The 14,337-nt window shown below is 39.5% G+C and overlaps 1 protein-coding gene across 1 annotated transcript in view; it reads right to left on the bottom strand.

Moving 5' to 3' along the window:
- The window catches only part of LOC137295543 (DNA replication licensing factor mcm2-like), a 15,487-nt gene extending 1,150 nt beyond the window's left edge, over window positions 1–14,337 (bottom strand). Inside the window, exons 1-15 of the mRNA XM_067826928.1 lie at window positions 14,224–14,337; window positions 13,267–13,460; window positions 12,585–12,754; window positions 11,857–11,942; window positions 11,038–11,212; window positions 10,529–10,748; window positions 9,433–9,640; window positions 8,823–8,957; window positions 8,181–8,372; window positions 7,400–7,744; window positions 6,135–6,299; window positions 5,638–5,712; window positions 5,241–5,321; window positions 2,510–2,662; window positions 553–735 (exon numbers count right to left, since the gene is read on the bottom strand). Coding sequence (XP_067683029.1) covers window positions 553–735; window positions 2,510–2,662; window positions 5,241–5,321; window positions 5,638–5,712; window positions 6,135–6,299; window positions 7,400–7,744; window positions 8,181–8,372; window positions 8,823–8,957; window positions 9,433–9,640; window positions 10,529–10,748; window positions 11,038–11,212; window positions 11,857–11,942; window positions 12,585–12,754; window positions 13,267–13,460; window positions 14,224–14,229 — 2,388 coding nt within the window. The 5' untranslated portion in view covers window positions 14,230–14,337. The remainder of the gene's footprint in view (window positions 1–552; window positions 736–2,509; window positions 2,663–5,240; window positions 5,322–5,637; window positions 5,713–6,134; window positions 6,300–7,399; window positions 7,745–8,180; window positions 8,373–8,822; window positions 8,958–9,432; window positions 9,641–10,528; window positions 10,749–11,037; window positions 11,213–11,856; window positions 11,943–12,584; window positions 12,755–13,266; window positions 13,461–14,223) is intronic.

Below are 14,337 nucleotides of genomic sequence, written 5' to 3'. Positions count from 1 at the left end.
AATATTCCAAATATGTGTAAATTGTAAATTGTTTCCAAATTGTGTCCAGACAATCCAGCAATCAACATCATGAGCATCAATCTACACAGCTGCTGTACACTTACACGTGTAAACAAAGTCAGCAAGCCTCACCACTCGATCCTCTTAGTCGCCACTAATGACAAACAAGTGTTACTGAAAAGTAACTTTACCCTGATCTTGAAAAACTAGCAGTTACCAGTAAAGGCAGTCACACAATAATCCACATTACAGGATGTGTAACATCCTTCTTTTCATCACTGATATCGACATTAAGTACTGCTTGCATTCTCAAATCCAAGGGAAGTAACTATTAATCTGAACGTTTATCCTTACCAACTAACTCAAAAGTTTGAAATCAACAAGAAACCGACAGAAATGAACGGTTTTCTACTAATCAGTTTGCTGAATATTTTAGTTGAAATACACATTACCTATGGTTGTGAAAGCAACTAAAATTAGTGATTTCTTCACTATAACTACATATGACTGTAAGCCCCACTGTGAACAGAAGATTCAGTCTTAAACCATTACCTTTCTCATGCTTCTCATAACACTGAACTTCTGGGTGCTGATGAAGCTCTCCAACATGATACGAATGGCCATGTTGACGTCGTCCTCGTTGACGTAGTCACGCAGGTGCATCCTGGCATGGGCCTCGGCCATACGGATCATGGACTCGATGTGACGCACCGTGATGGGGATGCTACCAGTTGCCTGTAACATGGAGGAAGTAAGTAAGTTGTCTCACACAAGCTGAAGCTTCCTTTCCATCAACGCATACATTATCCAGGTACGAAGGAGGGCTGAAATGTTCACAATGGCAAAGATGGTCAGCATTTGAGATGTTACCAAGTACTTTTCAACCTACACAATCTTAGGTCCACACAAAGCTGGAGTACCAGGACCTAGATTTTTTAAGCTCTCTTAGAGCAAAGAGAGTCGTAAGTTAATGTGAATGTATGACGCTTAAACTATCTTAGCCCTAACCAAGCCCAGTGATGTAGAAAGGTTTACTCCTGATGCAACAATGCACCCAGACCTTGATTCAATTAGATTTTTTATTCTGGACTCTTGATTTGATCATTTTCGATTTGATTCAGCATACAAGTAAATATGACAGAATTCATTTCACGCGCAGAGTAGATTTCTTATCATAAAATCTATTATCAGTTTGGTGATGTCACCTAGCAACAACTGTCATTTTTACATAAAGCCTGGAGTCAACCAATCACATTTTACCTTACTTCAGCACTCAAAACCACTCAAATTGGGAATAAATATTACGCTGGCCGAGTGGAAACAACTTAAATAGGTATTCAAATATCGAATCAAAATGGTGATAATGGCCACGGAGAGTCAAATTTGTTTTTCGATGAATCGAATCATATCACTGCTGCCTTATCATACAGCACTTAAAGTTTTAAGTCAAACAGTCGTCAGGCAGTTAAAGCAAGACTAGTCCAGGTAGTAGAAACAATATTAGTCAGACACAACATTCAATCAACAATGTCACAGGATCTAACCAATCGATTTACTCAGACACATCTTACAACAGATTACTTGTCACTTCACCTCCCAGATGGAAAATAAGCGCCAACCAGTTACATTAATGGTAAAGGCATCTTAGGGTCTAGCGCCTAGATTTTCGAAGCTCGCTTAGTGCCAAGATAGTCATAAGTACCATTCATTAACATTACCTTATGACTATCTTAGCCTTAAGAGAGCTTCAAAAATCTAAGCCCAGGATTCAAACGTATTTAGGCATGTCCGAGTGTCCACTATTCAGTTAGTCCTTCCTTGTTAAATTCCATCCCTGATTTCAACTGAGTTCTTGCACTACTACTACCTCTGCAAGTTACAATGAACATGATACCCCCTCAATGAGTGCGTTTAGAGTTACTCGCAGAGATGGCAACCCTAAACTGTTGCAAAAACTAGTTTCAACATTCGAACTTAGTAGTTTGACCATAAAATTAGTAGTCAATAAATAAACAAAATCACGATGGATTCTGGGAAAAAATGGTCATGTGGTAGAAAGGTAGAAAGGTATTCAAATCGCAAAGGTATTGAAATCAGCTTCGCTGAAATTACGTTTGTTACTTGCAATCCTTGCAGTTCAAATATGTCATTAAATTTGACGAATGGAAGGTATGTGAACTCCGAAAATGTATTTCATCGTTGAAAATACATATTTTTGTCTATATACCCGAACATTAATGAATATCGTAGGATTTCTAGTGGAATCGTATTGGCACAGTTTAAAGTTAAAATTAGTAGAATAAAAGCGGTGGTCTGTACTTTACCCCTCAGGAAAACAATCGGATGTTGATTCACTGACACAATGACCAAGTTTATCCATTCTATGTGTTGACTACACTGAGTGTGTTATTTACCACCACAATGGCCTGGCACTACAATACTGTCAAATATTAATAGGAATGGATATGACCAGTTTCCCAAATAAGAAACACAACAGGCTTCTACCCACCATTGATTCCCGTCGCAGGTCAGCGTACATCTTGGCCACCTTGTCTTGGTCCATGTTATGGAGTTTGGGATGGACCTTCTCCTTGGCGTAAATCACATACTTCTTCAACAACTCCTGGGGGATGGGTTCTATGCCAGTGTTGTTTAAGTTATCCTGCGAACAGCAAGTCATTCTTTCATCATCTTCACAGACCAACATTAACATGTGGTGCAAGGTATTGTACTTTGGTTACTTTGTGATGACTGTACGAATTCCCAACAAATTTTCTTAAACAAATTTTTCATAAATTCAAGCTGTAGTAAATGCTGTGACCAGGCAGCCTTAGTGCCCCTGAATGATGAAAGCATTTACACAGATTTCAGCAATATTCTAGCAACATCACGACTGGGGACACCAAAAATGGGCTTCACACATTGTACCCATGTGGGGAATCAAGCCCAGGTCTTCAGCATGACAAACAAGCAAACACTTTAACCACCTGACAACCCCACTAGCAACATCCAGCAACATCATGACTGGGGACACCAAAAATGGGCTTCACACATTGTACCCAGGGGGGGGAATCAAGCCCAGGTCTTCAGCATGACAAACAAGCAAACACTTTAACCACCTGACAACCCCACTAGCAACATCCAGCAACATCACGACTGGGGACACCAAAAATGGGCTTCACACATTGTACCCAGGGGGGGGAATCAAGCCCAGGTCTTCAGCATGACAAACAAGCAAACACTTTAACCACCTGACAACCCCACTAGCAACATCCAGCAACATCATGACTGGGGACACCAAAAATGGGCTTCACACATTGTACCCAGGGGGGGGAATCAAGCCCAGGTCTTCAGCATGACAAACAAGCAAACACTTTAACCACCTGACAACCCCACTAGCAACATCCAGCAACATCATGACTGGGGACACCAAAAATGGGCTTCACACATTGTACCCATGTGGGGAATCAATCCCAGGTCTTCAGCATGACAAACAAGCAAACACTTTAACCACCTGACAACCCCACTAGCAACATCCAGCAACATCATGACTGGGGACACCAAAAATGGGCTTCACACATTGTACCCATGTGGGGAATCAAGCCCAGGTCTTCAGCATGACAAACAAGCAAACACTTTAACCACCTGACAACCCCACTAGCAACATCCAGCAACATCATGACTGGGGACACCAAAAATGGGCTTCACACATTGTACCCAGGGGGGGGAATCAAGCCCAGGTCTTCAGCATGACAAACAAGCAAACACTTTAACCATCTGACAACCCCACTAGCAACATCCAGCAACATCATGACTGGGGACACCAAAAATGGGCTTCACACATTGTACCCATGTGGGGAATCAAGCCCAGGTCTTCAGCGTGACAAACAAGCAAACACTTTAACCACCTGACAACCCCACTAGCCCCTGAACCCATGAGCAAATGAGAGAGTTAACTACGCTTCACAACGTTTCGTAGTGTGCAAGTGTTGATGAAAAGCATAAAGTCCTGCCTTTGACGTTACTTTAGTGAACTACAAACATGGCCATATAGCTGAAATCGACAAATATATCACAGTACTTTGAGATTCAAAACTAGAACAGTAATACAAACTCATCACTATCGCCTCAATGGCAAAAGACTCTTCATGAATATGTCTATAGTTTTGATTACATCAAATGTTTTGGCATCTATATAGCAAAATGGAAGGTGAGTACTGAATAGTTTTTAAGTTCTGCCCCGGAAAGGAGCAATGCCACCAACTTTAGTTAAAGCCAACCTCATTACTGCCATGGAAGCACACAAAACAGTATCAGAATTCCAACCTTACCAAGAGGTATCCGTTCATCACTAGATATACGGATGTACGAAATTTGATGAAACTGTAAACAGTTTCAGGATCAAAATTATTAGTGCCATCATACATATGGCACAGCTAAGATTGACATGGCATGGGTAAATCCTTATCTGCGTGCCCTTGAATCTGAATGGCACAATTGAAGTGTTTGCGAAAGTGCAATAAATAATGATTTGACAATTATTATTTTTCATGATATGAAGTGATATTCTGAACAATAACTGATGATAATGTGTACAAGTCAGACACCCAGCTAATCATCTTTGTCTTTTCAAAGTTTGAAGTCAGTGAATAAACAAAAATACATACCTAGCACTGTTTTGTTTGTCATGATTTATTAGTGAGTGTTACAATTACATCTTTACACATTCACTTCATGTAATGTTTTGAAGTTCATTTTAATAGACCATGTATTTATGGCACACCTAAAAGTGAAATGGCATATTTAAATTATCATGACAGTGCCTGAAGGCCACACTTGAAATAAAAATTAATGTTGATCCCTGGGTTTAAAAGTTCTGCTCAAGAAAAGAGCAGTACCACCAATTCCAGTCAAAGTCAAACTTGTTGCCATAGAAACGCAACATATATTTCATTCTGAAGTCCAAAACTACCAAAAGGTAGAGGTACACCACCAGACCTATCTATGTGCCAAGTTTGTTGAAAGAACACTGACTCCTTATAAAGATCTGCTCTGGAAAAGATGTGCACGAACGCAAGTACAGAGTCCAATATTATATCCCTAGCATACATTCAAAACGTGTGAAGGAGGACAACTAATATGTTCAAACATGCCTACCTGATACATCCCTGTTCTGCTAATTATGGCACTTTGGACTTAACTTTTTGGCTTCACATTCACATCTGAAATGAGCAACTTACCAGCAAGTCCTCAGTCTGTTCTGTAGCATTAGGATGGTGTTTCATATGACTGCTGGTCACAAACTTCGCAAGACGCTCATCCTGAAACAGGTACGTGTTGAAACATGACTGGCTGAATAAGAAATCTTCCATTGACATTTCCAAAGCTGCAAGGACTAGTACATGTGAACTTGAGATTTATGAAACATTAATATTCAAGATTACTGATATAACATCAAAGTTTATGGTAGTGTCTCAACTGATTTCATGTTTCAGATCGAATGTAGGCTCAAGGTACGTTATTTCTGAAAGGTGTGTAAAACCATGGTTACAGGCCCAATATATCAAACACATTATCAAATACATTACTTATTATATACAATATTTGTTAACATGGTTGCCTGGCAACAGTACCTACCTGCACTGGATCTACAGTGTCTCGAACTACACACAAGATGTCAAATCTGGACAATATTGGCTCAGTCAAGTCAACCTGTTAAAATCAAGGCAATATTATCAAAATTGTTGCTGTTAATATAAAACAAACAAAAAAACATCTTGCTTGTTCCTAAGTGATTACAGAATAATCTTCTCATAAATGAATTGCTCTTACTTGGATCACACAACTCATTATTGTCTTTGAGGATTTCCGACATCTAGTTAATCAGGATCTCACACCATTCTCACAATTTGGAAACAACTTCTGCTTCTCACTTATTACTTACACCAACTTGTAGGATCACAATTATGCTTGCCTATCTGGATGACGTTTCTGAACAATATAAGCATTATGCTCTTTGCTTGAAATGATCATAAACCAAAGTCTTACTGATATAGAACAAGAGCTACAGGCTTTCAGCTCTTCTTGAGACCTTGTGTACTTATCATAAAGAACAACAAGAAATACAAACTCACATTTTCTGAGAATGTTAGTGAGGGGTCGTATCGTCCACCGATGGGATTGGCAGCTGCGATGATGGTGCATCTTGCTTGAAGTGACGTCACAATGCCAGCCTTGGATATTGAGATACTCTGCTGTTCCATAGCTTCATGAATACTGGTACGATCAGCATCATTCATCTGACACACAGAACAAGACATTATATCATGCAATCAGGTCCCAGTGAAGGGAGGTAACCCACCACACAGTTGAATCCTTTCACTACACCATGTAAGAATCAGATGAAGAGTTTTTGGAAGACGTCTTCAGACTGAACCATCTCACATGTGATGGGATTATTTTGGGTAGGTTGTTTTGTGATTTAATATGCACATCCATCTATGGCTCATCCATCCCTCTATAACCTGCAGCACTATTTCGATATGATGTTTGAACAAGTGTTTAAATTATTTCCACAAAGTCGTAACATAATTATGACTCAACTCGAGCAGTTTTGAGTGCTGGAATAAGGCGAAACGTGATTAGTTGATGCCAGGTCATGATCCAAAGAGACCTGTTGTAAGCCGACATCGCCAAGTCAACAATGGATTTCATGCTAAAAAGCTGACTCTGAGAGTTAAATGAAATCTGAAGTTTTTACTTGACTGACATATCAAATCGAAAATGATCAAATTGAGGGTCATATATGGAAAGAAGGTCTGATTGAATTGTTTCAGCCCTAATCCACCTGTAATCGAACTTGACTACATTTAACTTGGCAACTTATGCTGAAAGTGACACAAATTTTCAAGTGCATGACTTTTTGTGCTGTACTGGGGCTCAGTCTGTTTAGCGTCCCGTACTTGGAAAAGAAACTAGTTGAGCCTGTTTTTATTGTTTTCACTGATGCCTTAACAGCCATGCACACTTACATGTAAAAGCTGCTGAGGACTTTAAACATTACTATAGAAATCAATGAGGAAATATTTGTTTTCCATAATCTTCAAGTCCTATTCCAACAAGAATCTGTGGTTACACCAACAGTTTTTGTAAAGAGCCTTCAGTGCCGATTCAGATATTTGACAACTGTAACCCAGAATTAATAAAAAACAGCAACACAAAAACATGCATGTGTGCATACAAATTGTTCAGAAAAGCTAAATCAATGGGAAGCATGTAAAATACCACATAAATTGCAGATTAACATACGCCCAAATCATTAAGTAATATCCCTTTATACATAAGATGATGTCTTAAAGCACCTACGTAACAATTATTACAGCAGAGTCAAGACACTTACTTTGTCAAACTCGTCAATCAGACAGATTCCCTTATCGGCCAACACAAGAGCACCCGCCTCAAGTGTCCATTCTTTGGACACTGGATTCCTCTGGACGTATGCAGTCAAACCCACGGCGGAAGCACCTTGTCCTGTAGCAAATACTACTCGAGCTGCCATTTTCTCCACATACTTCAGGAACTGTGACTTAGCTGTGCCTGGGTCTCCACAAGCTAGCACATTAATGTCTCCTCTTACTTTGTGCTTGCCGCCAGGGTTCTTGGGCTCACCGCCAAATATTGCCAGAGCAATGGCTCTCTTGATTTCCTCGTGGCCATATACAGAAGGTGCCATACTGGCAAAAATCTGAAAAATGACACACGGTTCAAAACGAATGCCATGGTGTGAGGGTTCAGTTGGGTTTTATGTTGTATCAGCATTACTTCTGCCATTCTACGACAAGAGATTTGATAACATCTCATCATAATGTGAGTGTGAGGCAGTCAGAAAATATACGAGTCTAAACCACAGAAGATTATGTCAAAGGATTAAAAGTATTTTCACCCTCTGGAAAACAACATCATCCATGTCACTGAGTCCAAATAGGCTACCCAACCACCCCTCAATGGCATACACACATACTGATTTACATACAAATGGCACTTATGTTGTTATTGAGACAAACTGGGAGGAGCATATTTCTTTTCTTGTGAACAAAATTTGCATGAAATTATCTTGAACACCACCAGCTGATGTAAATTCCCCAAACAACCTAGCCACACTGTCAATGACTGGCACTCACCCTTTCTCCAATTCGTTCATCCTTGGAGAGAGCAACAATGGCTTTGATGTCTTCATCTGTCAGACAGGCTGCCGCCATCTTGTCGTCCTTCTTGGTGATATAGTTTGCCTGTATGACTGTGGCAAACACCGGAAACCCATTGGCTGTGTTGAGAGACCCGTCATAGTTGTTGTGATATATGCCTGTCAGTTCCTGAAAGAATAAAGAAATCTGTTCACAAACGGTCAAGGTCACACACAGCCACACATGATGACCATCTTGATTAGTATGTTTATTTGTCAAATAATTTGATTTAAGACTTTGTTCTCATCTGTCACCAGTATCTCTGAACAACCACCTGTTGCACCATTTACGGCAGCCTTTGAAATCACTGAAACCCAGGACTGTTAAATAATTATGACAAGTAAAAATCAAATAACGATAGTCTTCTCAGACTCGTAGAATTGGGGGTTGTAACACTAAACCAGTTTTCATTGATTCAATTTACAAGCAGGACTAGCCAAAAATGAAAATAAGAGTCTGGATTTGATCCATCCATTGGTTAAGTTTGCTGCAGACTGATTCAAATCAGCATTTTTATCACCCAGTTGCAACAGTTGGTCTTCACACTAGAGTGTTGTTATGTAACATTGAGAAACTTACAATCTCATCACCAGGCTTGCATGTGTCGACATTGTCATCAAGCAAGATGGCGTCCTTAGATCTTGGCAGACGTCCAGCTGGCACCTTCCCTGGACTTTCCTGCAGGGTGATCCTCTGGTAGTTCTTGTACAAGGTCTGTGACAGATGATATAGATACACAAGGTGTGGTCATCAAAGATGTTAATCGATGAAAGTGACTGTTAATTTATGTCCACCAGAAACATTCCAACTTTATTACACCTGCATGCACTCTCTCTCAACCATGCAGTGTGAGAATTTAGTTTAAATCCATATAAACATTATTCCCATCATATCATTATGCATCAGGCTTATCTTTCGGCGACCATGCCAAACTCCTCTCGTGATATCTGCATATGAAACCATTTCACTTGTGACCTCCGCACGACAAGGGGTACTCGAAACTTTAAAAGCAAAATAAATGCGCTAAAAATGACAATACACATTCCTAAATTTTAACATTAATACATACATTTTTCAGACCAAGAAACAAGTACTGTAACAGGTCAAGTTTCAATTAAATGGGACAGATTAAATTAGGAATACTTTTAGAGACTTAATGTCTCATAAATGTGTCACCAAACATACTCACTTGTTCCATGTTTATTTCGAAAGGTCCAGTGGACTGACACTCGGGACATGATCCTGGCTTGACCTCCTGGTTCTGCGTCTGGTAGAATGGTCCGAGGATGAAGTTACACTTGTTACAGTCGTACTTGATGACACTCAGCTGGGGGAGGATGCCAGTTGTGCTGGTCACCACGCCACTGGTGCGGATCAACTGGTTCAGGTGAAGTTGTCTGCAAACAAATCAGATATTCATCATGCTAAATCAAGATATGAACCTTGGACTTCTTTTCATTTGCACACACACTCTACTTGCAACTTATACACTTACATAAAGACTGACTCTGAATCTCACAGTTATCAAATTCCACTGCATGTAAATGTATTTATTGTCATTAATCACACACTTTCAAACAATCATTCCACTAAATATGCCATATGATCTCTGATAACTTGGTCTACATCAAGGGTTGTCTCCCTTACATCAGTCCACTGACAATGAACACTTGAGTTGCTTATTGAATAAATGAAAATAACACCAGTATCTGTTTACAGGGTGAGACGTATTTTGTTATTTTATTACTCGCCCCTTGAAGATACTGCAGTGTAATATTTTCACTTCAATATTTCACTAGTGTAATACCGGTTGACGTATGACGTCAAAATGGTTCAAAGTTGTGACGTCACAATGCTAATGTTGATGTCGCAATTTTACTAGACCTTGTTTGACTTGAAAGCTGAGTGTCCTCACACCATAGGCAATTTCGCCGCAGTTTCTGTCAATTTATGTTGGCGAGTAATAAACAGAATACTAAACTCACTTGCGTGAAATACCATTCTCATTAAACTTGTTAAAGATTTAGTATCAAACTCGCTTTCGCTTGTTTGATACCAAATCATTAACTTGTTTAATAAAAATGGTATTACACGGAAGGTCGTTTAGTATCCTCTATAAGGCTGGAATAAGTAATCCCATGCAAACAGTGTCTTCAAAAAGGTTTTTACTCAGGTAGAAAAAGGTTTAAAAGATTTCACATTTCTGACTTCAACATGCAGATATGTTTCGCATACAAAGTTTGGCATTATCTTAAAAAGGGACATCAACCAGATGTCCAACCTACCTGAGGGATCGAAGATCTTCAATCAATGGAAGCTCGGCTATCCTGACACGAATTTCCTTTGCTATTCTCTCATAGTTGGGGTACATGCTTAACACCACCTCCTTGGCAGCCTCATCAAAGTTCTGCAACATTTCTGCAGGTGCCTCGGGCAGAAAGTAGGCCAACACTTGTTCCACTGATGCCAACATGTTGTAGTCAATGATCAGGCTTGCCTTGTTGGCTGAGAACAATATTGATACCATCAGTTCCTCTTATAGACTAAGGAGCTAACTCCTTATGATTTCTCTGAACAAGAAACTTTGCAGTGGGTATGTTTATTATTATTTTATTATGTCTTAGTCGATAAGGCTTCCTTCAATGGCTGGAACTAATATTAAAACAATGAGTTCTGTCTATAGACTAAGGTACATAACTCCTTATTCCAATACTTTTTTCAAAATGAGAAACTTTGCTATGGGTTTATCGCTGATTTATTTGGTATACATTGATGTTTTTATGATATTCCATACCTTCAACCATCTGTCTGATCTTCTCCCTGTACACGTTGTGACCCTTCTGATCAACGTATGTTCGCAGGAAGTTCTTAAACCTGTTCTTGATTTCTGTCTTTGGAGCCAACATGGTGACCCACTCTCTAACTGTGTGCCCCTTCATGTCTTCAAGGTTCTCAATACTCTCTATCATCTGGGACAAGAGAAGCACAATAGAAAATGGGTTCAGGGATGAACTTTATCAGAACACTGAACTCAGCAATTTTTCAGTTTAATGACAGTGATAGGTAATATAGTCTTATCTGGTCACAGTGACCAAACCACCATGCAAACAATCACAATTTCTCATAATCAAACATGATTTTGGACTTACTGATTTAGTGTTTGAAATACTTGATGAAAGAACACAGCTTAGAAGTTGTTTAAATCTTAGAAAAGTCACAAACATGTTCAGCAGTTGCTAAATATAATAAAACACATGACATACTTATCTGCAACAACAACCTGAATAGAAAAATATGGAAAATGATTCAAGTTAATTTTAATGATGATCGCTAGTTGGTAATGAACCAATTATCAATTGTGAGCTTTAATTTAAACCAATTCCCAACACTATCATCTGGCCAGGACATCACATGTCTGACAGAAGAATCAACTACAAATCACGACACAAAGGTACATGACTGTCCCATAAACTAAGCCTACCTGTATGAAGGGCTGGCTACAGATACAGAAGACCTACCACTATTACCTTAATATCAGAGCAGTAACTTCAGGTCATACTTAAAAATTCTGTCGGACACAACATTTTAAAGCAATAATCTCCACATCACATACCTCTTCCTCATCAACATCACCCTCTGCTGCCCTCTCAGCCATTCGACGTTTGCGAGCAGGGCGATCTTCATCATCATCAGAATCCTCTGCAAATGAAAGCCCATAAATGTTTACTTATCACAGTATGGATTTTTATGTTTGTTTCTAAAAGGACTTGCTGGCATGGACAATTCCGGTTTTAGCACATTGACTGCGTCTCAAGAGTATACTCATAGTATCAATGTCTGTTCGAATTTGCCACTACGAGTTATCTCAAAGTCACATCAGTGATATTTTAAAAGAGGTTTCACATAATGGCAAAACAGGCACTAGAATCAATGGTCTCCTGTCCATAAGAAAAAGCATGAGGAGCCGTTTGTTTCTTGTGCCTATTTTGTCAACATGCAAGACTTGTTTATTTATCACCGACATAACTACGAAATAACTCGTACTGGCAAACTTAACTTGAATTGATACTACAAGCATACTCATGAAAGGCAGTCAACATATTCAGTTTTGTAATATTTCTCAAAGTGAGAACAATTAAGTTAAGAAAACGACCCCATGTTTTTTGCCTTGTTCCTACTTGATCATGATCGTTTCTGGGTAGAACACTGATCTAGCAGACCACAGTGGTACCAGTTGCCAATGTTTTTTTTTATCAGCAAACTAGGAACGATAATCTAAATCCACTAATATATGCAAATTCTTGGCAAAATTTTACCAAATCAATCCACATTTTGACATACCATATATGAGACCCCTCCTCATACGACCAGCTGTAATCCCTTCCTCCCGCTCGCGTTGTCTGATCTCTCGCTCGGCAGCTTGTCGCTGTGACTCTGATATGTCCGAGTAGTCTTCATTGTCCATATTCTCCTGGTCATACCGGTCAAGGGCAGGGATTGCCTGGTAGTCCCTGCAGGAAAATTACAACAACGTTAATAGGAACTGCTGAACTGTGACCACGTTGAAGTGGCATAGTTTGAAGCCATTACCGACTCTGTCATTCCAACTTCAATCAAAGAAATTGGAGAGCAAGTACCCAATCCTGTAATCAACTGTTAATGCAATGATGAACACGAATTTTTCCCAATTTGCAAGCAAAGAGCACTTTGAACCCAAGATAAATGGTATTCGCTGATGATATACGTGCACATGCGAGACATATTTCCCAAGCAACACAGTCATCGTGGTTGAAGACCAGGAAACTCCTTGATACATTCCATAATGCTATTCCATGTCTCTAACATACTCAAATAGTAATTAACAAGAATTTCTTACAAAATACACTCCCATATTTTCTACTTATACAAACAAATCTCTGGGTAAAGAAACGAACTCAAATGTGGTAACCCTCCAAGGCCAAAAATATTTCTGCAAAAACTTTGCCCACGTTGCCATGGCGAAACTGAAAGAACACATTGTCACCTTTCCAGATTGTCTCCAAACAACTCCTCCCCATCTTCTTCCTCCTCAGCATTCCCAAGCTCAGACTCATCCTCGAACGGTGCCAGATCACGCCCTGGACTGGAAGTGATGGGATCACCGCGACTGCTTCGTCGACCTCGAGAAGGACGGGAAGGACTGGTAGCAGTGGAAAATGGATCGGAAGAGGTTTCATCCTGTAGAAGTAGAGTACATCAATCACAAAAATGAAACAAAGCATTGCCAGTGGCTTCCACTGTTAGTAGTTTTACAGTTGACATTAAATCTCCCTTTTAAGAAACAAATCAAGTAAAATATGATCACGATCTGGATTCTGAACCTTTCATGGTGCGGGCACGTCAAAAAGTGTCAACACATTGTCCATAATAAAGAAAAACATGTATACACAAACTGATGGGTTTTTCTTGAAACTATTTTTTAAAAAAACAAATTCAATTATATATCTGTATACAAACTAGAACATCCACAAATAACGTGAACTTGCGTAATATTTTCACAACCACTTTAAATCGACTAGTTCAGCAAGCTAAACGTCGTGTTCCTGTCAAGTCGGTGTATGCCTTGGCAGGAACACTACGTTTAGCTTGCTGAACTATCAATCGACTAGTACTGGTTAGGGAAAAACTGAGTCTCCGCCACTGGATAAAAATCATGGATTCACGGGTGTTGATAACTAAACTGATCCGTGATGTCGATCTATTATACCAAAATTGTTCTACATCATTCATTCCGATTGAGGGAAAAACAAGTATCCGAAGTTAACCTTGCAAAGGCGAAAACGTAAATAACTCTATCTGGCTGGTCCATGCTGCAAGCTTTACTCAGTAAGAATAAGTTTGCGATTTCTTGACATCGCAGGACCGTGGTAAGGTGACATCTTATTAGTGAAACTTCCTGTCAAAACACACTAAACGAAGTGCTAGCTATAACTATACTTACTGCCATGATTTAACAAAGATCAGAGAGCACTTGTCAGCTGTACAGATGAACACTCGTGTTGTTGTAGACAAAGTGATCGTAAAGCGCGGGAATTAAAGGTGAAGTGTCAAGGCC

The sequence above is a fragment of the Haliotis asinina genome, chromosome 9, assembly GCF_037392515.1.
Source record: "Haliotis asinina isolate JCU_RB_2024 chromosome 9, JCU_Hal_asi_v2, whole genome shotgun sequence".
NCBI lineage: Eukaryota > Metazoa > Mollusca > Gastropoda > Lepetellida > Haliotidae > Haliotis > Haliotis asinina.
The sequence above is the reverse complement of the archived record's forward strand: the minus strand, read 5'-3'. Positions and strand labels throughout refer to the sequence as shown.